Here is a 24742-nt window from a genome sequence, read left to right as displayed (position 1 = left end):
CTGCTCGGGGTCACCCCGCGGCACCGACCACCCCCCTCCCCGGGGCCAGGCTGTGGCCACCACCCGCTGCTTCCGGCGGCCGCACGTGACCGGAAACACGGTGCCGGCCCGAGTCGTCACGTGAGCGGAAGGGGGCCGGCGGCATGGCGGCGGAGGGCGATGTGGAGCTGGAGCTGGAGACGGAGCCGAACGGCGGCGGCGGCGGCGATGGGGCGGGCGGGCGCGCTGCCGAGAAGCCGCGGAAGCACGACAGCGGCGCGGCCGACCTGGAGCGGGTCACGGACTACGCGGAGGAGAAGGAGATCCAGAGCTCCAACCTGGAGACGGTGCGGGCAGGGCGGGCCGGGACCGGGGTGGGGCGCGGGACGATCCGGGCCCTGAGCGCGGCCACGGCGGAGCCCGCCCGGTGCTCGTCACGGTGGGCACCGCCCGGTGCTGCACAGGCCGGTGACTGTGCTCGTCCTGACAGGCCATGTCGGTGATCGGAGACCGGAGGTCCCGGGAGCAGAAGGCGAAACAGGAGAGGTAACCGCCTGCGCTCGCTCGTGGGCGCAGCCGCTCCGTGCCCAGCTTGCACCGGGTCGCCCCTTGGTCACCGGTGGGAGCTGTCGGTCACCGGGGGTTTGTCTGTTTCTTGCCGCAGGGAGAAGGAACTGGCAAAAGTGACCATCAAGAAGGAGGATCTGGAGCTGATTGTGAGTGGGGGGCGGTGTCCCAGCCCACGGGGACAGTTCAGTGGCCACACGCCAGCTGCACCTGCAGCCAGTGCACAAGTGGTGGCCTCGTCCTGTGCCGTGACTGGGTCTGCTGCTGCTGTCCCTGCAGATGACGGAGATGGAGATCTCGCGAGCGGCCGCGGAGCGCAGCCTTCGGGAGCACATGGGGAACGTGGTGGAAGCTCTCGTCACTCTCACCAACTGAGTGCCAGGCGCAGGGCTGGCTGCAGCTGGATTCTGTGTCCCTACATAATAAAGGTGCGGTTGGGAGCAGGTGTCACTGTGGTCTGTGTGGCCAGGCGCCTGCCTTGTGGGTCCCATAGGTCACACGGTGCTGATACTTGGGGCCCAGCATTGTGCTGGTAGCCTGGAGCAGGATGAGGTGACCTGCAACTTGCCTGAGCACTGAGACTCACTGCTCTTCCTGCCTGTAACCTCACCCCTCTTGGGGCAAGGGTGCTGTTATGATTGGGGTGCAGTGACAGCCATACATGTGCCCTGCCTGGTGCCTCCATGGCTGCACCAGTTCATCCCGGCTTGCAGGAAGGTACAGAACAGGATGGCCACGTTGTTCAAAGACAACAGCTAGAATGTGTAAGAAAATGATGACTTTAATCAAACCCACCCTCCTGTACAGGTAGAAAAGCCAAGTCCTGCACAACCAGGGATAAGAAATGGGGTCACCAAAACAGGGCCTGAACTGACAACAGGGAAAGTACAAGCCACAGGGACCAGGCAGGTATAAAGTCTATTCATCCCTCCAGAAGCAGGTGCACTGGAGTTGCCGTCCTCCCTCACAGCCACGCTGGGCACTAGTGGGGCTCCCGGAGTGGCTTCCGGTGGGATGCTGGTGGGACCATGGGCCTGGCCAGCACGGACAGGCTGTTGTCTTGCACGGCCCCGGGACAGGGAGCCTGCCAGGTCACGGCAGCACAAGGAGCAGGGCACTACGGCAGAGGAAGGGCTTGTCACCACGCAAGTCCCGGCACAGCGCCATGTCCTTCCCGTCCCTGCCTGGGCTCCCACTGCATTAAGTGGTTTTTCGCTTCTTGGCCGAGGGTCTCTCAAAGACGTCCCGAACACCCGCTGCTTTCTGCTTGAAGAACTTCGTGTTCTGTGCACTCTCCTGGCCCCAGGCGGAATCAAAGGAGGTGGTGTCCTGGTCCACCAAGTGCGTGTACTTTGTCCGCCCTGAGCGCCCAAAGTTCTTGACCTGGGGAGCAGCAGAGCTGATGAGGAGCCATTCGGGGAGGATGTGGGGACCCGCTGCTCCCCCCTGCCCCACCAGGAACCATGACCCCAGGCAGCTCACCCACCTGCATGACTTTGGGCAGGATCGTCTTGTTGAAGTGGTCTTCGAGGGTCGGGGCACTGAAGTCCCTCTTGTACACCTCCTCGTCCTCATCCTGTGGGGCAAGCACACACCTGCTCAGCTGCCACGTCCCCAGCAAGCGCCGGCAATAGTCGAGGAGAGCCCTTGTGCCACCAGAAGAGCACCCCCAGCCCCATGGCACCGCAGGGGGAAGTGGTCCCCATGGTCTCACAGCCCCAGCCTCCAGCGCAGCCGTGCCCAGGGAGCACTCACCATGAAGAAGGCACCGCGGTGGTAGTACTTCTGCAGGAACTTGTACTTGCCCTTCACCGCCTTGTTGGTGATGACCTTGCCATTGGCCCGCAGCTCGGCCCGGCGCTCCTCCTCCGTCAGGTTCCGCATGCGCTCGATCTCTGCCTTCTCCTTCTCCATGCTGGGCAGAAGAGAACCCCCTGAGAGCCGCATCCCACAGGGATGGCTGCTGCTGCCATCCATGGGGTTACACATCGGGGGCCTCTGCAGGGACACAAAGGCACCCCGAGGGCGGCAGGAGGGGCTCTGGGTGCTTGGCCCAGCCAAGACCATGCTGCCGAAGGGAAGCCCAAGGAACAGCTGCCTCCACTGCCCGCAGGACCTGGGCTGCAGGCTTCCCTCTTCATGCCTGTGGAGACAATACTTACGCTTCTCGTTCTTCTCGATCCCGTTTGATGCGCTTCAGCTCACGTACTTTCCAGGCCTCATACTCCTCCTCGTCATTCTCATCATCTGTATCAAGTGCATCCAGTGCTGCCAGTGAGCGCTTGTTCTCCTCCAGCTCCTTCTTTGCTTCCTCCTCTACGATCTGCAGCAAGGAGCAAGCTAAGTTCACTGCAGCAGCTGCCCCCCAGCAACCCACAGTCTGCCCCATGGCACCTTGAGTGTGTACTTGCGCCTCTCCTCTGCCAGCCTCTTTGCCTCCTGTTCCAGCTCCTTCTGCTTCAGGGCCTCTGCTTCTCGCTCTTGGACTGTGATCCTGTCCTTCCTGCAGGCAGAGACCCCAACCACCTTCAGCCCTGCCACAGGCCAGTGCAGCCAGCTGGCTCCTTGCAGGTTTCTCCCCCTCCTGCACCACGGCTGCTTCCAGCCTTTACCCTCTCCAATGACAGGCTGGGACCCAGAGCCCTCAACCCCTTCCAGTGTCACCCATGCACCATTCCCCTATGGCTGCCAGCAAGCACAAGAGCAATGGGAGAGCAAACCACCGGCTGTGGGGCTCAGCCCACTGACAGCTTGTGTTTGCCACCATACAGCACTTGCCCAAGGGTTCCAGTCAGACCCTGCTGTGACTTCCAACCTGCAGCAACCTGACGAAGGGCAGGGATCACCCCACACTGCCCAGCTTTGCCCTGCCAGGATCTGCCCATCACACTCCCCCGTGGAGGAAGAGGAAGCCACAGAAGTGGGGTCTGCATGGCCCTGGCTCCCGTGACCTCACCCAGAGTGACCCACACGGCTGCAGCACCCACTTGCGGATGAAGACGGGTTTGAGACGCGGCTCCATTTCGTCCTCACTGTCTGTGTATTCCTCGTACTCAGACTCTGACTCGGACTCTTCTCCAGACCGACCCTCATCTTCCAACTCCATCACTTCCATCTCCTCAGTTTTCCTCTCCTGTGCTCGCTGACGCATCATCCCGCGCCGGCGCTCGATCTCCTGCAGAGACAGACACAGAGCAGTGGAGAGCAGCCCCGCTGCCACCGCCCTCAGACTCCTCTGTCAAACACATGCAGTGCTGGGATTGCTGATGAAGAGACACTATACCCATCCCGTGCAAGAGGACAGTGTCCCACCGCTAAGTCACAGCCAGCTGTGACATTCATCCGGCTCCACCAGACACATCTGTGCAAATGGCAGGTCCAGCCTGTGCTGTCCAGAGGTGTCCTGTGGCCATTATTCAGCTCTACAAGCTCACCTCATCATCGATCTCCTCCTCTTCCTCCTCGCTGGTGTCCTCCCGCTCCAGGCGCCAGGCTTCCCCCTCCACCTCTGAGTCGCTTTCTCCAACCACTTCAGGCTCCACGATTTTACGGTGTCTCGCCAGCCTGCAGCAGACCAGTTAAACAACAGCCAACATAAAGAGCCTGCAAGAGGCTGGCTACTCGGGGCTTGCCACCAGCGAGGCCATGGAAAGCGCTGGAGCTGCTGAGTGTGGGCAGAACCCAACACATTCTCTCCTGGGGCTGCAGTGGCTGGGCACCGGCAGCTCCTCCCTGGCCATGCTCTGAGAAGGAACAGGAAGCTGCAAGGCTCCCCGTTACCAGAACCAGAAAGAGCAGCAGCTCCAGGGGAGGTGGCAAATGAGCATACTTCACATGATGCCGTCCCTTCCCACTCCCCTGAGCCTCTGCACACCACATTCATGGAGCCTGTTTCCACTCACACCCTCCCAGCTGCACCCAGACGTGGGATGTGCCCTGGGAGATGGGGACTCCTGCACAGCTGGGACCCGAGGCACGGAAGTGAGAGCAGTCAGAGGCTCTCCTGCACCGCCTGCAGAACGCTCTCAGCTCCTGCCCGGTGTCCCTGCGGCTCCCGCAGCGGGACGTGGCGCTGGCCCCGCACTCACCGCTCCTCCACATCTTCAGCGATGCGGTTCTGGAGGCGACGCAGGCGGGGGTCGTTGGCGAGCTCCTCCTCCTGCTCCTCGGGCTCCACCTCCTGCTCCTTCGCCTTCTTGATGAACTGGAACTCCTCATCCTCCTCCTCCGAGGACTCCATGGGCGCGTAGTCGGGCCGCTTCCCCGACACGTACCGCTTCACCTTCACCTTCTCCATGGACAGCTCGCCTACGGGCGCCCGGGCCGTTACCAGCGGCCCCTCGGCCCCGAGCCTGCCTCGCCGCCGGGACCCGGCCGCCCCCCCCCCCCTTACCCTTCTCATTGCGGACGGGCACGGCGCCCGCCGTGGACTGGATCGGTGGCTGCTTCATGAGGGCGCTGGGGACCGCCATGGTGCCGCGGGGCCTGGCTGATCCGCGCCCACTGCACCGGCTCCGAGCCGCCGCTCACAGGAACCGGGACAGGAGCCCGCTTCCGGCGGAAGTGACGATCACCGCGGGGTCACTTCCGACTTCCGCGGGCCGCCGGTGGCTGCCGGGACTGGAGCCCCCGGGGGTGCGGGCTCGGCTCTGTCCTGCCGCCGTTCCGCGGCACGCAGGGGCAGCACCGGGACAGGGATCCCGCTCACGGCCGGGGGGCTCCAGCTCCGGGCCCCTGCCCGGGGCCTCCCGCCGTGCCAGGCCGGGGCCGGGGTCTCGGTGACGGGCGGCGCTGGCTTTAGGGCCCTGCCTCCCTCCTGGGTATGGAGCTGCTTTGCGCGGGGCTGGGCCGAGCCGGACACCGCGGGCTCGGCGTCACCGTGACTCCCGCGGGGCCGGGGCGGAGCCGAGCTCCAGCGCTCCTGCCCAGCTCCACCAAGCGCCAGCGCAGCCCCGGGCACAGCCCGCACCGAGAGGCAGCGCTGTTTGTGGTGCACAGGAGCCTCTGGCCGTGCTGCGGGGCTGGGGCCGCCCCTGCGCTTCCCGGTGGCACCGGTGAGGTGGCGGCAGTGGCCTCTTGCCCGGAAGGGCAGCTGCTGCGGCAGCTCCGCTGCGAGCGGGGTTTTCGTGCCGCACGCGTCAGCAGACGGGGGCCGTGAGGCCTCGTGGGGCAGGGCTGGGGCTGCCCCTGCTCCAGCTCCCACCCGCAGGGGATGGGGCTTGTTGCACACTGAGTGCCAAAGCGCCGCCGCCGCTGCCGCCTGCACCGCTTCCTCCAGAGAGAGGAATCTGGTTTCCCTTCGGGGAAGTCCGCTCACTCCCTGCGAGGGGGAATCTGGGACACGGGTCAGAGCCGTGCTTTGAAACCGCCGCTGCTGCTTCAGGGCTGCACCGGGCTGGCTCTGGCGCTCCCCGGCTTCAGCACATCCCTGCGGCAGCCAGAGGCACTGGGACAGCCTGGAGCTGTGCGGGGAGGAGGGCCAGGGGTGCCATGGGATGTGCAGGGCTCCCTGGTACCCCACAGTTTGTGGGTTGCTGTAGCAACTGAGGCAATAGTAGCTGTAACCCCACAGCAGCCGGTGTCCTCCCCAGCCATGCCCAGCTGGAAGCAAGAGTTTGTTCCTCTGCCTCCGGCCCTTTTGCCCAGATGACAATTGGAGCTCCTGCTCTGCGTGAGGGTTGTCAGCGTGTTCCCACCTTGTGAGTCCTGCGCTGCCATGGCAAGGAGCACAGGACTCGTAGGCACATCAGTTAAAGGGAGAACTGGGAGCTGCACACATAGCATATGGTGTTCCATTCAGGTGAAGGCAAACTAAAGAGCTGGGCAAACAGGGAAACGGTTTGAGGGTCTGCTTGGGTCCTGTGACCGTGGGCATTGTAGGCCGTGACGAGAGGTCACAGCGCCGCTGCCATGGCCCCGAGCAGGGGCTGCACCGTGGGGTGTAGGTTAGGTCACAGAAGTGCCCGAGCCGCAGGTGTTTGTGTCTGCAGCGGCACCGCAGAGCAAGGTCAGGGCCCCCAGGCCCTGCGGTGATGATGTTGTGTCTGGGAGCGTGGCCATGGGCAGAACCTCCCGAGCCACGGGGCTCCTGGTGCAGCCAGGGCAGTGCCAGCTCTGCGGCGCCGGGACCTTGCCAGGAGTCTGCTCACGGTGTCCAGTGGTGAGGAGAGGGCAGGGGCTCCCAGGAAAGCGGCCTCAGCTTTGAGGAGCAGCGCAGGCAAGTGCAGGGAGAGGGGCTGGGGGGTGTTTGCAACACGGGCATGGGGGACAGAGGGGGTTGCTGTGCTCCAGCCAAACATTCAGGTACTGCTCTGGTCCCTCCAGGTGCCCCCTGCCTGCCCTGTGCCCATTCCTTGGGTTTCTCCACTGTTTGTGAGGACCTCCTGCCCTTCCTGCACGGGTTCCCCACTCTGCCTTCTGGGCGGCAGGGGCTCTGCAGGCAGGGCTGCAGCCCCAGTGCTGCTCTGCTCTGGGGGAGATGGGCACTTGCATCACTGTGGGAGGTTGTGCAGCCTCTGCAGCCAAAAAGCGCAAAATTGACCAGTTTTTCCATGGAAGTAGGTTTGCATTGATTGGGCTGCTGCTAGGCCACACCAAGGTGTGCTTGGCACGGAGGAGCATGGGGGTCTCTCCCCAGCCCTGGTGAGCAGTTTGCCCTCTGTGCCTGGGTGGGCTCCTGGGGATGCTGCGGGAATCACCTGGCAGGCACAGAGCTGCCTGTGAGCTCGGAGTCACTGCACAGGGCACTGATGCCTCCAAGCGAGGTCAGTCAAGTGTCCAGGAGGAGGGTTCATGCTGTGGTAGCCACATAGGCACAGCTGAGAGAGATGGGAGCAGCCACTGCTCAGGTTCAGCCCAGTGGCCCTGGAAGGTTGCTGGGGATGCAGATCCCACCCATGTTGTGGCTTTGTGACAGGCTGAGAGAGCTGGGCTGGGGCAGCCTGGGGAAGAGAAGGCCCCTGAAGGGGAGACCTGAGAGCAGCTCCAGTGCCTAAAGGGGCTGCAGGGAACCTGGAGAGGGGCCTGGGACAAGGGATGTAGGGACAGGCCAAGGGGAATGGCTTGAACCTGCCCGAGGGGAGACTGAGCTGAGCTCTTAGGCAGAAGCTCTTCCCTGTGAGGGTGCTGAGGCGCTGGCACAGGGTGCCCAGAGAAGCTGTGGCTGCCCCATCCCTGGCAGTGCTCAAGGCCAGGTTGGACACAGGGGCTTGGAGCAAGCTGCTCCAGTGGAAGGGGTCCCTGCCTGTGGCTGGGGTTGGGGCTGGAGGAGCTTTAAGGTTCCTCCCAGCTCAAACCAGGCTGGGATCCTGGGATAGGTACCATGGCCCAGCACTCCCCAGCTCTGGCAGGGCTGTCGGGTGGCAGTGTGTCCACAGCTGGTTTATGTAAGAGAGGTTCTTCCTGCCTGCCTGCTCCGTGGCACCGAGAGGAGCCCCGTGGTGACAAAGGCCCTTTGTGAGCTCCTCTCTGCAGTGACATGTCACTGGCTCAGGCACAGCGGCTGTCACCTGGGCACAGGCAGTGCCTAATCCGGGCACCTGGCGGTGGGTGCTGGGGAGGGCGCAGGGGTGCAGCTCACCACCCCCGCACCAGTGGGACCTGCCTCCGACACACGCAGCCCATATGACTCTGTGGGGCATTCTGGGGTCAGCTGCACATCCAGGAGCCGGCCCGGGCCACAGTGGTGAGTGCTGTGTGCCCACGGGCTGCCTGGTGGGACTGTGGTCCTAGAGGCTGGGCCTGGGGTGCTGCGACCCCTGTGGCCAGTGGTCTTGGGGCCGCACACAGGGGTCGGCCCATGCTGAGTCGCTCCGCAGCGGAAGGCCGCTGCCAGGTTAAACACAGGCAGGTTCTGCAAAGAAAGCTGCCCTGTGCCAGATTTTCTGGGCTGTTCTCAGCATCTCAGTTACCAAGGTGACTGTTTCCTGTGCGATTGCTAATGCTTCATGATCTCGATCATGATATCCGAGTGACTTCCTTTTCTCTGTGAGGAGCTGTAGGACCTGCTCCTTCCCAGCGCTGCCCAGACGCTTTCAGAGCTGCGGAGGATCCAGGTCAGTTTGGGTTCTGCTGCTTTTGCTTCCTGTGCTTGACCTGGCTTTTGGACTGCTCCAGGCGCGATGGGATGGACAAGGGTGTGTAGCGGGTTTGAAACGGCCGAAGCTGAGCTGAGCCGCCGTCACTTCGCACCGTTTCTCCTTGTGGGAATTCCCCTCCTGAAGCCTGAAGCTGTGCTGATGGTTGTCCTCGTGCGCTTGGTGATGGTTTCGGAGCGCTTGCTCAGCGGGGCCGGGACCCCGCGTACCGGGGGTGACCCCATGGGCACGGGCGAGGAGCGCGCTGCCCCGGGCTGGCACGGGCCGGTCTGGGTCAGTTCGTGCCCCGCGCCGCGGAGCCACCGGCTGAGCACGGGACGCGGGGCGGCTCCGGGCGCCGGGGTTTGTGGGCGCCCTCGCGCCCTGCCCGGAGCCGAGGCCCGCGGGGGCTCTGGCAGCTCCCGGGGCTGATCCGGGCCTCTCGCTCCGCGGCATGGGCGGCCCCACGGGGGATCGGCGGGGCCGGGGCCGGTGCCCGCTGGGGGTGGGTCTGCCGCGGCGGGGCGAGCGGCACCGGTTCTCGCAGTGCCCCGGGGGGGGGGGGGCGGGCGGGCGGCGGTGACGGCATCCGGCGGCGCCCGGCGGAGCGGCGGCCGTGCCGCGCCGGGCCGGGCCGGGCCGAGCGGGGCCGGGGCCGGGGCCGGGGCCGGGCAGTGCTGGACCGAGCGGAGTGGAGCGGGGCCGGGCGGGGCGGGGCGGCGGGCGGCGCTGACAGCTGCTCGGCGTAAACAAGCGGCCCCGCCGGCCGCCCCGGCCGCCCCTGCCTGGGCCGGGCCCGGCTCCGGGGCGGGCGCTCCGGGCGCCCCGCGGAGTGACGCGGCGCCGCCGACAGACGGGCCCGGCCGCCGGCGGGACGGGAGCGGGCAGGCCGCGCGGTACGGGCGCGGGGACGCGGCCGGGGCAGGGCTCGACCGCCGGCGCCGGCGGTTTGACAGCTGCGGCGGCCCCGGCCGGGCCGGACCCCGGGGGCGGCGGCGCCGCGGTGGGGGGGGCTGGGGCTGTCGGAGGGACCGGCCGGGGCCGCCGCCGCGGGCGAGAAGGGACCAGGCCTCGTCCCGTCCGCCCGCGGGCCTGCCCGGCCGCTCTCGCAGGCAGCCGTCGCCCGGCGCTCTGCGGGAGGACGGCGGCTCCGCGGGCCTCGGCCCCGTGCGGCAGCCGCGCTCCGGTGTCCCTCGGTGCCGGGAGGGATCCTGGCCGGCCTCTGCCCCGCGTGTGCCGGCTGCGATCGGCACCGGGGTGTCTGTGGGGCTGCGGCGCAGGGAGCGCGGCCCGGGCGCTGGGGGGGGCTTGGGTCCCCTCGGGCCCCGCCGTGCCGCTGCCCTGCAGTGCCTGCCCGGTGCCGCTCCCTCCTCCTCCCGTTGCGGGGGCACGAGGCCCGGGAGCTGCCGGCGGGGAGCGGGGCTGTGCTGGGGGCACTTGGGGGGCCGGGGCGGCGGGGGCCGGTCTGTGCTGCCCGCGGCAGGGCCCCGCTGCAGCCTGCTCCCCACGTGGGAGAGGGTGGCTGCGGGCTCCGGGCCCGGCACAGCGGAGGAGAGTGCCCGGCAGGGCCCTGGGCCGGGGGTGAGGTGGTGGCACAGGCACCAGCCGTGGCAGACAGTGTCCCCTTGTGCAGGAGCGTTTTCCCTTCCGCGAGGGCTCTGGGAGTGTTTCCCACTGGAAACTGGGATTTGGGCCCTGGCACGAGCTGGGACCCAGGGCTCCCGTCCAGCCGCCGGTGGGTGCTCGTGGCTCCGGGTGCCTCGGCACCGTGGCCGAGGTCTGGTCGCTGAGGGGGAGCCCCGGTGTGCCTGAATCGCGGCACTGTGCTGTGTGTGCTGCAGCCTGCGGCGGGGCTCAGGCGCCTGCCAGAGCTGCTCTCTCCTCTCCTCTCCTCTCTCCTCTCTGCTCTCTCCTCTCTCCTCTCTCCTCTCCACTCTCTCCTCTCCCTGCTCTCTCCTCTCTCCTCTCTCCTCTCTCCTCTCTGCTCTCTGCTCTCTGCTCTCTCCTCTCCTCTCTCCTTTCTCCTCTCTCCTCTCCCCTCTCTCCTCTCTGCTCTCTCCTCTCTCCTCTCTCCTCTCCCCTCTCTCCTCTCTGCTCTCTCCTCTCTCCTCTCTCCTCTCCCCTCTCTCCTCTCTGCTCTCTGCTCTCTGCTCTCTCCTCTCTCCTCTCTCCTCTCTCCTCTCTGCTCTCTGCTCTCTGCTCTCTGCTCTCTGCTCTCTGCTCTCTCCTCTCTCCTCTCTCCTCTCTGCTCTCTGCTCTCTGCTCTCTGCTCTCTGCTCTCTGCTCTCTGCTCTCTGCTCTCTCCTCTCTCCTCTCTCCTCTCTCCTCTCCTCGCCCCGCAGCGCCGCAGGCTCCCTGCTCCCGAGCCCGCTGCCTGCGGGAGGGGGATGGGGCTCCTCTGGGCACTGCTGCCTCTCACCCTTGCTGCTGCCCCTGGAACATGCCCAGGTATCGCAGGGTGCTGTGGAGCTCGCACTCCATGCGCTCTGTGGGCTGCTCCCTGCTCTGCTTCCCGCCTGCCTCCCAGCTTCTTTCTTGTGCTTGCCCTCTGGCATGGGGCAAGCTCTCCCCAGGCCCTGGTTTGTACTGGAGGTGACGGGGTGCCCCTTTTCCTTGTCCCCGTGCCAGTTTCCTTTCTGTTGTGGAGATGAGTCACGCCGGTGTCACCATGTTGTGCTCCAGAGGAAGGGCAGAGCCGAGCTGCTGGCGGTGACAGGCAGCACGGCGCTGGGTGCTGCTACCAGCAGCGGTGGCTCTGCTCACCAGAGAGCAGGGCTCGCCCTGGTTCCAGTGTCTCTCATTTAGCTGGGCTTCCTCACACAGTGTATGGGGCACCTCGTTTGGCCTCCCTTGGGGCTGGAGAAGCAGCTTGTAGGCACAGAGCATAAGTACACATTGGGCAATAGGCAGAGTAAACAGCGGCTCTGCACCCGGGGCACCCTGCGGAGCCAGTGCCATGGCTCCTCGCAGCCCCGTGTCCTGGTGGCCACCCATGTGCCCAGGGCCCTTCACCCAGAGCCAAAGCCAGAGCCTGCCCTCCCCAGGCCTGAGGAGAGGCACCCCAGGGCCTGACCCCTCTTCCATCTCTCTGCAGATCCTGCTGCTGTCCCGGGTTGTCTGTTCCTGCTGCTGGCCGCTGTGGGCTCGTCCCCATGCGCTCTTGGGCTGAGCGGGTACCAGCGGGGCAGAGAGGCTGGTGTGCCCCGGGGTGCTGAAGCCGGGAGGCCGCTGGACCCACCACTCCTGGGACCCTCCTGCTCCCCGCCTCGAGGAGCCCCGATACTCTGATGGATCTGAGGCCCTGCTCGCTGCTTCTGCTCTGGACTCTGGTGGTTGCCCTCGCTCTCCTGGCGCAGGAGGTGCTGGCCCAGCGTATTTACACCAACACGTGGGCCGTGCTCGTCCCTGCGGGGCCACAGGAGGCTGACAGGCTGGCCAGGAAGTATGGATTCCTCAACCTGGGCCTGGTAAGTCCCCTGCTTCCCTTTCCCCATGGATGTGGTTGGTTCTGCCGTGACCTGGGTGGATTCTGGGCTCAGTCTGCAGCGTGCAGGGGCTTTGCAGATGGAGCTGGCACCAGCATGGGGGCTGTGTCCAAGGAGTGGGGCAAGGGGATCCCATGGGAGTGGGTGCAGCAGGGCTGACCCAGAGGGACCCCCAGGCCCCTGCCCGGGCACTGCTCCGGTGAGATGCGGCTGCGTGGCTGTGCCAGCGCCCTCGGGCTGCCTGCGTGCCCAGGCTCTGTTGCCCGGGAGCAGGACGCTGCCCCTGCCCCGGCCTGGCTGCTCCGGGAAGGAAGCGAGGGGCGAAATCCCAGAGGAAATTGCACAACCGGTGCCTGCGGTGTCAGGACCTCGCTGTGAGCAACGGCCTGGAGCCGTGGCGGGTGGGGAGATGGTGGCTGCGGCTGCCGTGGGTGGGTGCCCAGTGCTGCCGCTCCCAAGGTGATGGGGACACAGGGCTCTGAGGGCAGGGAATCCTGAGGCCTCTGGGGCTCGTGCCAGAGGAGGGAACTCTAGGGACTGGGGCCAGGCCTCAAGTGGGTGTCTGCCGCAGGGGCAATGGGACAGCTTCACACACGGGCTGTCTGCGTGGAAGTGTCTTGGAGCCAGCATCAGGGCAAGGGATGTGCTGGGCCTGGGCCACTGCCGTACAGAGGGGACCAGAGAGCAGCCCAGGACATGTCCTGCGGGGCCAGGTCTGTGCTGAGACCCCTGGGAGCAGGAACAGGGCTGAGGAGCCACCAGCTGCGGTGCCGGATCCCAGGGCCAAGGGGCACCAGGCTCTGTGCCCATGTCTCTGCCGGCCCTGGGCTGCGGTGCAGAGCTCTGCAGGGCCCCACAGCCTGGCGGGGAGCCCAGGCCTGTTTGGGGTCTGTCCCCATGAGCCGTGGGGGCTCTGTGCCAGCTCTGCCCTCACCTTGTCCCTGCGGCCAGGGGCTGGCACCTCTCCCCCTGCTCCCAGCCCCCCAAGGCAGCGCTTGCAGGCAGAGCCCCGCAGGCTGCAGCGGCTCAAGCTGGGGCAGGAGCTGCTGCTCTGGGCACGCTTTCTGCCGTTCTGGAGCCCATCCCGGGGGATGTGCTGCAGGATGAGGCTTGGCTGCCCCCGCAGCCCGCGCCCGCAGAGGGGCCGGGGCAGCCTGGCAGGAAGCAGGGATGGAAGGAGCCAGTTTCCCTCGTGGCGGGTTTCTGGGCTGCTGTTCCGGGGGCTGTGTGGCACTGGGGCAGGATGCGGCAGCCAGGCTGCAAGAGGGGGTCCGGGTGCTTCTGGCAGTGCCCCAGTGAGAGGCCCACGGGGTCCTTATCTGGAAGGATTCTGGCCTCAGCGTGGAGCCTGGACACTGTCCTCGGAAGTGCACTGTCCTGGCGTCCTCCCTGCTGCTCCCTGCCTGGGGAGCTGGGGCGGCAGTGCCCTGGCCAGGGAGCCTCAGAGAGGTGCCAGGACCCCCAGCTGGTGGCCTTGAAGAGGACCCAAGGGACAGTGCTGGGGCCAGAGGAGAGGGACTGGCCAAGGTGGCCACAGGCTGGGGCAGGAGCTGTGAGCTGGCACCGGCGTCTGTAGGATCCATGCTGCCTGCCCCGGGGATGGCTCTGCCCTTGCTGAGGACAGGGACTGTGGGATTAGGGTGGAAACGTGTGGGCTGGCTGGCTCCTGCCGGCCACCGCAGTGTCTGTGCAGACCCAATCCAGCCGGTGACCAGCAGAGCCGTGATGGCGCAGGAACAACCGCTCTCTGTCCTGACCCCTGAGGGGTGCTGGGGGAGGGCACCCAGCCTGCAGCTCCCTGGCCCCTCTGCAGGCCCAGTCAGAGCCTTTCCCCCTTGACACCTCCTGGGTGCTCCGAGCTGCGTGCACCCCAGGCCCTGCTGGGGGACACCGTGTGTGACACGGGTCTGTCCCCAGTGACTCGAGGGGCGATGCTGCTGTAGCAGGCAGGGCTGCAGCTCTGCATTCAGCTGTGCCGGGGCTCCAGCCCGTGCCCTGCAGGGAAGGGCTGCAGAGCTGCAGTGGGAGTCCTGGCCTTCCGTCCAGCAGCGCAGGGCAGGAGCAGGGCTGGGGAGCACACCCCCGTGTCTTGGTCTGTGGGTTCCCTGGGTAGCCCAGCGGGTGCGGGGTTATTGCCGTGCTGCACTGGGATCCTGCCTGCGGCCCCTGCCCAGCAGTCGTGACTGCGAGGGGGGCAAGGCGGGCGCTCAGCCCCCTTCCCTGCGCTGAGAGCTGCCTGCTGAGCCCTGCACAGCCCCGGCCACCCGCGGGGACCTGCGGGGGGGGATCAGGAAGTGACAGCGCTGGAGAGGGTTCAGGGTTTATAAATAACCCTGTGGTGGCTGCGGGGCCTGGCCCAGCCCCGGTCCCTGTGCACGGAGCTGGATGGTGCTGCCCAGCGCCTGCCCCCACTGCGTGTGCCCGCACTTAGCCCCGCTGGAGCTGGCTCTGCCCCGACCGTGTCACGGTGGCTCCGTGGTCTCCCCAGCTTCCTTATCACGAGCTGTCGCAGGCTCTTGCAGGGCGTTCTGCCCCAAGCACCCCACATAAACCTCATGAGCCACTCTGGAGTGGGGACCCAGCCTGCGTGTGGCTGCCACAGGCTTGGGACTGCAGGCAGGGGACAGGGAATGGGGGAGACCGGCCTCTCATGTGCACCCCGCTCCTTTCTGTGTTGCAGATCTTTGGTGACTATTACCACTTTCGGCACAGTGGCGTGGTGAAGCGCTCCCTCTCACCCCACCAGGCCTGGCACAGCCGTTTGGCCAGGGAACCACAGGTAGGTGCAGTGGGGCCATGCCTGCAGGGGCTGGCTTTGGTTCTGGCCACTTACACTGCCATGTGAGCCAGCACCGGGCACAGCATGGGTTGAGCTGCCGTGAACCATCCCCTGGCACTGAGGCTCTTGGCAGAGCTGGGTGGGAGCCTGGCATGTGTCTGGCAGGGGCAGGGATCAGCAGTGCCAGCAGCACTGGCCTGTGGGCTGCTGGGATCATAGAATCGTAGAACAGTCAGGGTTGGAAAGGACCTTAAGATCCTCAAGTTCCCACCCCTCTGCCATGGGCAGGGACACCTCACACTAAACCATGCCACCCAAGGCTCTGTCCAACCTGGCTGTGACCACCATCAGGGATTGAGCATTCACAGCTTCCCTGGGCAACCCATTCCAATGCTTCACCATCCTCACAGTAAAGAACTTCTTATTTATATCCAATCTAAACTTTCCCTGTTTCAGTTTTAACCCATTACCCCTTGTTCTATCACTACAGCCACTAATGAAGAGTCCCTCCCCAGCATCCCTATAGCCCCCCTTCAGATACTGGAAGCTGCTCTGAGGCCTCCACGCAGCCTTCTCTTCTCCAGGCTGAACAGCCCCAACTTTCTCAGCCTATCTTCATACAGGAGGTGCTCCAGTCCCCTGATCATCCTCGTGGCCTCCTCTGGACCTGTTCCAACAGATCCATGTCCTTTTGATGTTGAGGACACCAGAACTGCACACAATACTCCTAGTGAGGGCTAGGGTTGGCATCTCTCCAACTGGTGCCAGGGCACGGGGCAGCCTCTGTGCCATGAAGGGCTCTGTGCCCTCATATGGGGACAGGGCAGTGCCAGCAGTGCCTGGCGCCAGCGTGGCGGTGCGGTGGGGCTGGGGCGCAGCAGAGCTCTGCACTCTGCCCTCCGTGCTCCACTGGAGCACAGCCTGGCTCGGGGTGCCCGGCGCTGCTGCTGCCCGCCATGGCTCAGCAGGGCAGGGGGACAGGCTTGGCTCTGTGGTAGCTGCAGTGGGGTCCCCAGGCTGCTGGTGCAGGGCAGGGTCCTCGTTGCGAGCCCGCTGTGCTCTGTGCCCAGGTGCAGTGGCTGCAGCAGCAGGAAGCCAAGCGCAGGACCAAGCGCGACATCTTCATGGAGCCCACGGACCCCAAGTTCCCGCAGCAGTGGTACCTGGTGAGTGCTGGGCGAGGGGGGGGCCTGCGGTCAGCACAGTGCATCACGGACGTGGCAGCCCAGAGCTGCTGCCAGGCTGGCAGGGAGGAGGAGCAAGGCCTGAGGCAGGCACCCTGCCCATGGGCACCCCAGGGCAGTGGCAGCAGCCCAGAGCACTGGCGGGGCTGAGGAGAGCTGGAGCTGGACATGGGGGGAGCAGCCCCTTGCATGGCACAGGACCAGGGTCCATGCCCAGGTATCGGCATCACTGAGCTCAGGCACAAGCCCAGGCACAGTCTGGGGCTCAGTCTCCTTTCAGTGTCCCTCCTCGTCTGGCTGTGCCCAGCCCTCTGTGCCTGGGCCCCGGGAGGGTTTCCTCATCCTCATTCCACAGCGGAGCAGGGTGAAGGCTGGGAGGGGTCCAGGCACTGCAGTACCAGCGACTGCATGCAGTTCCTATTGCTGAGGTCTCTCTTGACAGTACAACACCAACCAGCGGGACCTGAACGTGCGTCAGGCCTGGGAGCAGGGCTACACAGGCAAGGGCATCGTAGTTTCCATCCTGGATGACGGAATTGAGAAGAACCACCCTGACCTGGAGGGCAACTATGTGAGTGATAGGAGATGTGTGCCACAGGAGCCTGTCTGTGGCTGCAGCTGCCTGGTGCACCCCTGGAGCTGCGTGCTGCAGGGCTTGTGACTGCTGTGGTGGGACATGCAGGAAAGCAGTGGAGGTGGGACTGGAGCTGCCCCATCACTCAGCCCAGCCTCAGGGCCATGGAACACAGGCACGAGCCGAGGGTGGTGGGGCTCAGTGGTGAAGGTGTATGGTCTCTGACTGCCAGATCTTCCTTCCAGGATCCAGGAGCAAGCTTTGATGTCAACGACCAGGACCCAGACCCACAGCCCCGCTACACACAGATGAATGATAACAGGTGAGGCAGGAGGCAGAGGTGAGGGCAGCAGAGCCGAGCTGCAGCAGTGCCTCAGCGGCAGCACTGTCACAGGGGTGGTGGCACACTTCTGCCCCACAGAGAGAGCCTCCTGCGTGCCCTTCCAATGCAAGCAGCATCCTTTGGGGCTGCCCAGTGCCAGTGCAGGCCGTTGAGTCCCCCCTGCTCTGGAGCAGGAGGGTTGATGGAGGAGCCCTGAGGGGCCTTTGTTGGCTGTAAGGTGTGGGAGGACGGGAGGCAGCCTGGGTGCTGGTGCCTCTGTCTGCAGCCGGTGCTGAGCCCCGTGCTCCTCACACCCCTCTGAGCACGCTTTGCCCTGTTCCTCCTGCAGGCATGGCACACGCTGCGCCGGGGAGGTGGCTGCCGTAGCCAACAACGGGATCTGCGGTGTCGGCGTTGCTTACAACGCCCGTATCGGAGGTGGGTGCCACCCTGCCCTGGGCTGAGCAGAGCCTACACTGGGCTCCACAGGGCCCGGTGCTGGAGGAGCGGCTGTGCTGGGGGTCCTGGTGCTGCTGGTTGGCAGCCCTGTAGGGCCCGTGGTGCAGGGCAGCAGCGGTGCAGGGGGGGGCACACTGTCACTGCCCTGTCCGGTCACCGGTGGCATCTGCTCTCTGGCCCTAGGCGTGCGCATGCTGGATGGGGAGGTGACTGATGCTGTGGAGGCCCATTCCCTGGGCCTCAATCCCAACCACATCCACATCTACAGTGCCAGCTGGGGCCCGGAGGATGACGGCAAGACTGTGGATGGCCCGGCCCGGCTGGCGGAGGAGGCTTTCTTCCGAGGGGTCAGCCAGGTGAGAGTGCCCGGGCAGCGTGGGCTGAGCTGCCCCCACAGTCCCTGCTCTGCCTGCCCTGGTTGCTGTCGCAGGGCTCCTGTGAGGAGCTCTCTTCCAGCTCATCTCCAGGATCAGGCTCTGTTGGTTTTTCCTGTTCTTCTTGTGTTGTGGCTCTGAGTCAGGGCTCCTCCCGTGCCCCTTATCTCGCCTCTCTGAGAACTCTTGTCCTCCCTTCTCTGCTCCTGCACAGCCCTGCTCTGGGATAGCCTCAAAGCCCTGTGCTGGCTCCTGCCTGCTTTCATGCCAGCTGCTCTCTCTTGCTTCCTCCTGTCCTCCCCCTGCTCCCTGTGCTGTGAGCGCAGGGTTTGGCATTGCCTGGTGCAGCTCCCATGGGGCAGCTGCAGATCCTACACAGACAATCAGCATGGGTGGTTTCTGAGTGGGAGAGGACATCAGGGCTTGGAAGACCCTCTTCAGTAGGGCTCCTGCCACCCAGTGCGCTCCCTGTTGGGGCAGCTCCTGCAGCCTCCCCAGAGCTGCCCCAGCACCCTCCATAGGCACAGTGGTGCTGAGGGCTGGCAGTGCCCAGGCTGTGACCGGTGGCATCCTCCTGTCTGCTGTGTCCCCGTTACCTCTGCTCAGTCTCTCCTGCTCGGGCTGCAAGAACCCCGGGCAGAGCTGGCACCGTCCTGGCCGCAGCTCCAGGCAGTCCAGGGCCGTGGGGCTGGCCCTCACCCCGCTCTGTTGCCAGGGCCGAGGAGGGCTGGGCTCCATCTTCGTCTGGGCCTCCGGGAACGGGGGCCGTGAGCATGACAGCTGCAACTGCGATGGCTACACCAACAGCATCTACACGCTGTCCATCAGCAGCACCACGCAGTACGGCAACGTGCCCTGGTACAGCGAGGCCTGCTCCTCCACCCTCGCCACCACCTACAGCAGCGGCAACCAGAACGAGAAGCAGATTGTGAGTTGGGGCTGCTGGTGTCAGCAGGGGGGGGTCATGGGGCTGGGATGTGCCAAGCTGCAGCTCCCATGGCATCCCTCTGGGAGTCGTGGTGCTGGGAGCAGGGTTGGCCCCACTCTGCCACCCTCCAGCTCATTCCCAGAGCTCGAGCCCATGAGCTGAGGGCTTCTGGAGCAGCTCTGCTCTGGAGCCAGGCTAAGAGAGCTGGGCTGGGGCAGCCTGGAGAAGAGAAGGCTCCTGAAGGGGAGACCTGAGAGCAGCTCCAGTGCCTAAAGGGGCTGCAGGGAACCTGGAGAGGGGCTTGGGACAAGGGATGTAGGGACAGGCCAAGGGGAATGGCTTGAACCTGCCCGAGGGGAGACTGAGCTGAGCTCTTAGGCAGAAGCTCTTCCCTGTGAGGGTGCTGAGGCGCTGGCACAGGGTGCCCAGAGAAGCTGTGGCTGCCCCATCCCTGGCAGTGCTCAAGGCCAGGTTGGACACAGGGGCTTGGAGCAAGCTGCTCCAGTGGAAGGGGTCCCTGCCTGTGGAAGGGGTTGGAGCTGGAGGAGCTTTGAGGTCCCTTCAACCCAAACCATCCCATGGTTCTGAGATGATTCCATGAAACTCATGAGCTGCCCCAGGAGCAGGGGCTCTTCCTCCCCTCCTGCAGCCCTGCTGGGGACCACCAGGCCCTGAGCCAGCTGCAGGATGTGGCTGGTGCCCACAGCACCTCCTACCCTGGCGCTGCTCCCCGCAGGTGACGACCGACCTCAGGCAGAAGTGCACCGAATCGCACACGGGGACATCGGCCTCGGCACCCCTGGCCGCTGGCATCATCGCTCTCGCCCTTGAGGCCAAGTAAGGGCAGGCTCAGAGTGGGGCTGGGCTGGGGGTGCTGCATAGCCCCGAGGCAGCGTTCCCATGGCATGAGCTGCCCGGGGCTGAGGAGGTGGCACCGGTGCCTGAGGCTCTGTTCCCCCACAGCAAGAACCTGACCTGGCGGGACATGCAGCACCTCGTGGTGCAGACATCCAAGCCGGCTCACCTCAATGCCAACGACTGGGTCACCAACGGCGTTGGCCGCAAAGGTACCGGGGAGCTGGGGTGGAGGGGGGGCTCCAGTTCCCTCAAGCACCGCTAGCGTGGGTGTGCTGGGGCAGAGCTCCCCTGCAGCCCTGGGGCCTGCTGAGTGCCCTGGGGCAGCTCTGACCCCTCTCTGTCCACAGTCAGCCACTCCTACGGCTACGGGCTGCTGGATGCTGGTGCCATGGTGAGCCTGGCCAAGAACTGGACCACGGTGGGACCTCAGAGGAAATGTGTCATCGACGTCCTCACAGAGCCAAAGTAAGGGCTGGTGAGCCCAGGAGGGCATCACCCTGTGCACTGCCCCGTGCAGGAGCCCAGGGGGCTCTGGGTCCAGGGCAAAGGCTGGGGAGGATCTCCAGGGATGGGCTGCCCTGAGGCTTGGAGCATCCTGGGAGGGCTGGGAAAGGTGCCCTCAGCTGACAGGGCCCACGGAGCCTGCCCGCGGTGCTGTGCGCTGTGGTTTGGGAGCAGGCAGCACGAGGCACCTCAGGCACACAGGGGCTTTTCAGGGCTCAGACAGAAGCTCCTTTTACTCCTGCTTGGCCGCTGCTGCCGCAGCACAACATGTGCTGAGGCTCGTATGCAGGCAGGGCGCTCCCCGGGGGCTCTGAGCATGGAGGGAGCCGGGGCTGGGACCTGCCTGTGCCTGTGCCTGTGTCCCCCCCGGTCCCCTGGGATCCAGCCTGCCCATCGGAGCCAGTGCTCTTTGTGACCAGCAGCCTGCCCCGCATCAGTGCTGGCACTGGGGGCAGCTGCAGGAGGTGGCTGCACACGGGCAGCGGGATGGGGACAGCCGTGCCCGTCCTGTCCCTGGCCATGCTGGGCAGGGTGTAGCTGGCCTGGCTGCAGGCAAAGAAAGGGCCCATTCAGGGCCGGTGTGGAGCAGTGCCTGGGGAGGTGGCTCCAGGCAGCGCATGCTGGGCAGAGCAAACCCCACCATGGCCAGGAATGAGGGCAGGGCCCTCTGCCTGCACCAGGTCTGGGGAGGAGGCACCATTAACTGCTGCGGGGTTGGTTCCCGCTCCAGGTACACTGGGGCGGTTGCCAGGCCTCTCGGGAGGGAGCGGGACCCAGGACACCCTGTCCAGAGCCCCCAGGCTGGGGCTGGCCTCACTCTTGCCTCCCGTCGCCAGGGACATCGGGAAGCGCCTGGAGGTGCGGCGGAAGGTGGACGCCTGCCTGGGCAAAGCCAACTACATCAGCCGGCTGGAGCACGCCCAGGCGCGCCTCACCCTGTCCTACAACCGGCGCGGGGACCTGGCCATCCACCTCGTCAGCCCCATGGGCACCCGCTCCACCCTCCTGGCTGCCAGGTGTGTGCTGGGCTGGCCCCACTCGGGTTTGGGGCCTGTGAGCACCCACCTCTCACACCCCCATCTCGCCCAGGCCCCACGACTTCTCTGCCGATGGCTTCAACGACTGGGCCTTCATGACGACGCACTCGTGGGACGAGGACCCCTCTGGGGAATGGGTGCTGGAGATCGAGAACACCAGCGATGCCAACAACTACGGTAGGGCTGGGCTGGCCCGAGCCCCGCTGCTGCCTCCCTGCGAGCCTGGGATGGGAGTGGGAGCACCATGGGCACCTGGTGTCCCCCAGCACTCCTGAGCTCTGGGAGCAGTGACACTTGGGTGCTTTGCAGTGACCTGCTCCAGGCTGGAGCGGGGCGCATGGGAGGAGATGCCATGGCTCTGGGCAGTGGTGGGGTCTGAGGTCTCAGGTTCTCCCCATGCTGGGTGGCCTGGCCCTGCCCCACAGCAGTCCTGTGCCTGGGCATTGCTGCATGCTGGGGGCTCTTCCAGGAAGCAGGCAGAGCCCTGTCTCCCTTTGGCAGCCCGTGGAGGGGACCGGTGCAAACCCCTCCGTGTGCCTGCCCCGAGTGTGGGCGCATCAGCGGTCCTCAGCCCGTATCCTTGCAGGCACACTGACCAAGTTCACACTCGTGCTGTACGGGACAGCCACCGACTCCCCCAGCCTCTCCAACCAGCTGGAGAGCAGCGGCTGCAAGACCTTGACCCCCAGCCAGACCTGTGTGGGTGAGTGTGGGGCTGCTGGGAGGGGATGGGGACGTGGGGCCCGCACTGACGCTGCCTGTCCCGCAGTGTGCGAGGAGGGGTACTACCTGCACCAGAAGAGCTGCCTGAAGCACTGCCCGCCCGGCTTCGCGCCCGGCCTCCAGAGCACACACTACGAGCTGGAGAACAGCGTGGAGCCCATTGCCCCGCACCTCTGCCTGCCCTGCCACACCTCTTGCGCCACCTGCACCGGGCCCGGCCCCAACCAGTGCCTGACCTGCCCCGCGCACTCCCACTTCAGCAGCCTGGACCTCTCCTGCTCCCATCAGACGCAGAGCAGCCGTGCATCCCCTGCCCTGGCAGAGGGCGAGGGGCTGGCTGAGGCTCCCCCTCCCACCAACCTGCCTGTCCTCATTGCCAGCCTCAGCTGCGTCATCATCGTCATCATCTTCGTCACCGTTTTCCTGGTGCTGCAGGCGCGCTCAGGCTTCAGCCTGCGGGGAGTGAAGGTCTATGCCCTGGACAGTGGGATTATCTCCTACAAGGGGCTCCCCTCTGACATCTGGCAGGAGGAGGGCCCCTCCGAGTCGGACGGTGAGGACACCGAGGCCCACAGCGAGAGGACTGCCTTCATCAGAGACCAAAGTGCCCTTTGATGAGCCCTCCCGCCCCTCCCTCCTCCCTGCCCAGCACCATGGGGCCAGGGTAGGCGAGGCCGAGGGGTCCCGGACTCTGCCCTCGTCCCTGTCCCGCACCACAGCAGCCCGGGGCTCCCACCCACCGGCACTGCCCCTTGGCCTGGCCTGGGCAGCCGGGCACAGCCCTGCTGGCACCGTCCCCAGCTCGGCCCCGTCCTGGTCTGGCTCCATCTGTCTCTGCCCCGAGTCCACCCTGACCCTGTGCTGGGATGTGTGGTGGCAGCAGGGTCACTGACCGGCCCTGCGCTGGTGGCCGTGTCCCCTGCCCGGGGTGGTGTCTGTTGCTGGGGTCACGTCCCCCCGGGTGGGCAGTGTGAGCCCCTGGGGTGTCACTGCTCAGGCTGGGCTGGCCAGGGGTGGCTCTGCCCCGCAGCATCCCCTGCCCCCCTCAGCACCCATCTGCATCCCTGGCTCTGCCCACTGCATCCCGGCCCCCTGCCACCCCCGAGGGTCTGTCTGCCTCCACCTCTGCCCTTCAACAGCAATAATGGCCAGGCCTCGGCTGCTGCTGCCTGCTTGCCCACTGCCTGCCCGGCCCCTGCAGCTGCTGCAGCGCGGACAGGAGCCCCTGCACAGGGGAGCATGGGGCAGGGCAGCGCCTGTGCCCGTGGCTCAGCGCTGCAGCGTGGGCAGGGACCCCCCCGCAGCCCCTGCTCGGCGCCTGTCTCGCCCCTGGGCAGGGCTGCACGGGTGCTGGCCAGGGCAGTCTGGGGGTTCTGGCTCTGCCTGCACCCTGCCTGCACCCTGCCTGCGCTGGGCAGAGCCCAGCGTCCCCCTGCCCCTCGACGTGCCTTGCCCCCACTTGGTGACAATCCGTTCTGCTCCCTGCTGGAGCCCCTTTCCGGCGCCGCCCCCCCCAGCACCCCTTCCTCGTGGGCTGGGGGCCGGTGCCACAGCCCCTCTGCCGTCCGCACGCCGGGGCCATGGCACTGCCTGTGCCCGCGGCCCTGCCCGCTGCAGCCAGCCCAGGACGGAGCCGCAGGCTGGGGGCCACAGGACTATTTTTCTATAATAACTTTTTGGTGCACAGTAATTTTTTCTTGTAATTTAATCAGCCGGGAGCTGCCTCCTGAGCCTGTTTTTAATTTAATGGATGTGGATATAACGCTAGAGAGACTGAGTTATTAAATGTTCAGAACTATGCAAACCAGCCCAGCCGCCTGTGCTCTGTGTGCCATGGCCCCACGTAGCCCGTGGGGTGCCCGGCTCTGCCTTGCAGTCACAGGAGGGTCCTGGGCACTGCCTGCAGCGGGCACTGCGCAGGGATATGCAGGGAGCTGCTGCTGCCCCACAGTGCGGCTGCCTCCAGCGCCAGGCCCCCCCACACCCCCGGCCAGGGCAGGGAAGTGCCCTGAGAGGAGGGGAGCCCCCCCCAAGCCTGGGCTGTGCGCAGGGGCCACTGCTTGGGGACCTGTTGGGATCAGCCCCTGCCCTGAGCGATGCGAGGCAGCTGCTTGCCTGGAGCCCACAGAGAGGAGCTCATCCGAGGGGCGGCTGCAGGGGCTGGAGCTGTGGGAAGAGCCTGCGGAGCCCGAGCACCTTTCCCACAGCACTCGGGCTGAGCCCCTGTGCTGCAGGCGCTGCATCCAACACCCCGCTGCAGCTGGAGCACATCCCCTGCGCTGGGCAGGGACCAGGACTGTGCCATGGCTGAGCCTCAGGCAGAGCCCAGCCCAGCTCCACCGAGCTCCCTGCAGGGTCCCGGCCCCCAGGAGCCTCTCTTGGGCTGCGCTTGCTGGCGGAGGCTGCCCCGGTGCAGAGCCCCTCGGCCTTGCTGCGCCCGCAGCAGCTTCCTGTGGTCAGGAGCGAGCTCCCGAGCGTGCAGGTGGCTGCAGGCGCTGCTCTTGCTGTGCTGGAGGCCGGGGGGGGCAGGTCCCTGCTGCCCCAGGAGCTGCAGCCGCGGGTGATGCACGGGGGTCCCGCTGCACACAGGCAGCGGCTGCAGCCGCACCGGGCTCTGCAGGAGCAGGGGCAGAGGATGTGAAACTGGGTGGGTGAGCGGCGGTGGGGTCCTGGCACCCTGAGGCTGCCCGGGAAGAGCCGCGGCGCTCACTGTGGCACCGGGCCCTCGCAGCACAGCCCCAGGCTGGGTGCCTCCCACCAGCGGTGCCCGTGTCCCTGCTGCAGCTGGAGCGGGCAGGAGGGGGCTGCACTGCTGGGCGGTGCAGGGGATGCAGCAGGGATGCTGGGGGTGGGAGTAGCATCCTCTTGGCCTGGCTTGCTAACCCTTGTTAAAC

At 66.1% G+C, this 24742-nt stretch overlaps 4 protein-coding genes across 5 annotated transcripts; 2 read left to right on the top strand and 2 right to left on the bottom strand.

Moving 5' to 3' along the window:
• Nucleotides 1–107: 107 nt before the first annotated feature.
• Nucleotides 108–991, top strand: HYPK (huntingtin interacting protein K). The gene is made up of 4 exons (XM_061376662.1): nt 108–326; nt 470–525; nt 644–695; nt 826–991. Exons 1-4 carry the CDS (start codon nt 144–146, stop codon nt 919–921), a joined length of 387 nt encoding a protein of 128 aa, XP_061232646.1. The 5' UTR covers nt 108–143; the 3' UTR covers nt 922–991.
• Nucleotides 992–1311: 320 nt separating this feature from the next.
• Nucleotides 1312–5069, bottom strand: MFAP1 (microfibril associated protein 1). The gene is made up of 9 exons (XM_061376661.1): nt 4940–5069; nt 4635–4854; nt 3981–4110; nt 3534–3721; nt 2941–3049; nt 2709–2869; nt 2302–2461; nt 2033–2122; nt 1312–1929 (listed from the first exon to the last, which is right to left on the bottom strand). The coding sequence occupies exons 1-9, from the start codon at nt 5016–5018 to the stop codon at nt 1747–1749; spliced, it is 1320 nt and encodes a 439-aa protein (XP_061232645.1). The 5' UTR covers nt 5019–5069; the 3' UTR covers nt 1312–1746.
• Nucleotides 5070–5116: 47 nt separating this feature from the next.
• LOC133224807 (basic proline-rich protein-like) lies at nt 5117–11102 on the bottom strand. The gene is made up of 4 exons (XM_061376614.1): nt 11041–11102; nt 9356–10429; nt 8737–9132; nt 5117–6008 (listed from the first exon to the last, which is right to left on the bottom strand). The coding sequence occupies exons 1-4, from the start codon at nt 11100–11102 to the stop codon at nt 5117–5119; spliced, it is 2424 nt and encodes an 807-aa protein (XP_061232598.1).
• FURIN (furin, paired basic amino acid cleaving enzyme) lies at nt 8576–22789 on the top strand. Of its 2 annotated transcripts, none has more exons than XM_061376620.1 (16): nt 8576–8600; nt 11716–12088; nt 14787–14885; nt 15956–16051; nt 16512–16640; nt 16889–16965; nt 17315–17403; nt 17608–17780; nt 18514–18726; nt 19463–19563; nt 19690–19793; nt 19932–20049; nt 20925–21104; nt 21178–21302; nt 21712–21828; nt 21895–22789. In XM_061376620.1, the coding sequence occupies exons 2-16, from the start codon at nt 11909–11911 to the stop codon at nt 22461–22463; spliced, it is 2370 nt and encodes a 789-aa protein (XP_061232604.1). In that variant the 5' UTR covers nt 8576–8600; nt 11716–11908; the 3' UTR covers nt 22464–22789. The 2 variants fall into 2 exon arrangements, with proteins under 2 accessions (XP_061232604.1, XP_061232603.1); XM_061376619.1 differs by lacking the exon at nt 8576–8600 and adding an exon at nt 9414–9517.
• Nucleotides 22790–24742: the final 1953 nt, after the last annotated feature.

The sequence above is a fragment of the Neopsephotus bourkii genome, unplaced genomic scaffold, assembly GCF_033783945.1.
Source record: "Neopsephotus bourkii isolate Nb327-2 ecotype Australia unplaced genomic scaffold, CSIRO-AGI_Nbou_v1 NB_1723, whole genome shotgun sequence".
In the NCBI taxonomy this organism is placed as follows: domain Eukaryota; kingdom Metazoa; phylum Chordata; class Aves; order Psittaciformes; family Psittacidae; genus Neopsephotus; species Neopsephotus bourkii.
Note: the sequence above shows the minus strand (reverse complement) of the source record. Positions and strands in the feature narration are given on the sequence as shown.

What these genes read in the sequence shown, in the direction of transcription:
- HYPK (XM_061376662.1), top strand. Translation starts at nt 144, where the DNA reads ATGGCGGCGGAGGGCGATGTGGAGCTGGAGCTGGAGACGGAGCCGAAC. An exon ending in CAGAAGGCGAAACAGGAGAG is followed by an intron (nt 526 to 643) that starts GTAACCGCCTGC and finishes TTCTTGCCGCAG; the next exon opens with GGAGAAGGAACTGGCAAAAG. An exon ending in AGGAGGATCTGGAGCTGATT is followed by an intron (nt 696 to 825) that starts GTGAGTGGGGGG and finishes CTGTCCCTGCAG; the next exon opens with ATGACGGAGATGGAGATCTC.
- MFAP1 (XM_061376661.1), bottom strand. Translation starts at nt 5,018, where the DNA reads ATGGCGGTCCCCAGCGCCCTCATGAAGCAGCCACCGATCCAGTCCACG. An exon ending in GCTGAAGATGTGGAGGAGCG is followed by an intron (nt 4,111 to 4,634) that starts GTGAGTGCGGGG and finishes GGTCTGCTGCAG; the next exon opens with GCTGGCGAGACACCGTAAAA. An exon ending in ACCGCGGTGCCTTCTTCATG is followed by an intron (nt 2,123 to 2,301) that starts GTGAGTGCTCCC and finishes CTTGCCCCACAG; the next exon opens with GATGAGGACGAGGAGGTGTA.
- LOC133224807 (XM_061376614.1), bottom strand. Translation starts at nt 11,102, where the DNA reads ATGGAGTGCGAGCTCCACAGCACCCTGCGATACCTGGGCATGTTCCAG. An exon ending in TTCCAGGGGCAGCAGCAAGG is followed by an intron (nt 10,430 to 11,040) that starts GTGAGAGGCAGC and finishes GCCGCGATTCAG; the next exon opens with GCACACCGGGGCTCCCCCTC. An exon ending in CTTGTTTACGCCGAGCAGCT is followed by an intron (nt 9,133 to 9,355) that starts GTCAGCGCCGCC and finishes CCGCCGCGGCAG; the next exon opens with ACCCACCCCCAGCGGGCACC.
- FURIN (XM_061376620.1), top strand. Translation starts at nt 11,909, where the DNA reads ATGGATCTGAGGCCCTGCTCGCTGCTTCTGCTCTGGACTCTGGTGGTT. An exon ending in CTGACCTGGAGGGCAACTAT is followed by an intron (nt 16,641 to 16,888) that starts GTGAGTGATAGG and finishes TCTTCCTTCCAG; the next exon opens with GATCCAGGAGCAAGCTTTGA. An exon ending in TCTTCCGAGGGGTCAGCCAG is followed by an intron (nt 17,781 to 18,513) that starts GTGAGAGTGCCC and finishes CTCTGTTGCCAG; the next exon opens with GGCCGAGGAGGGCTGGGCTC.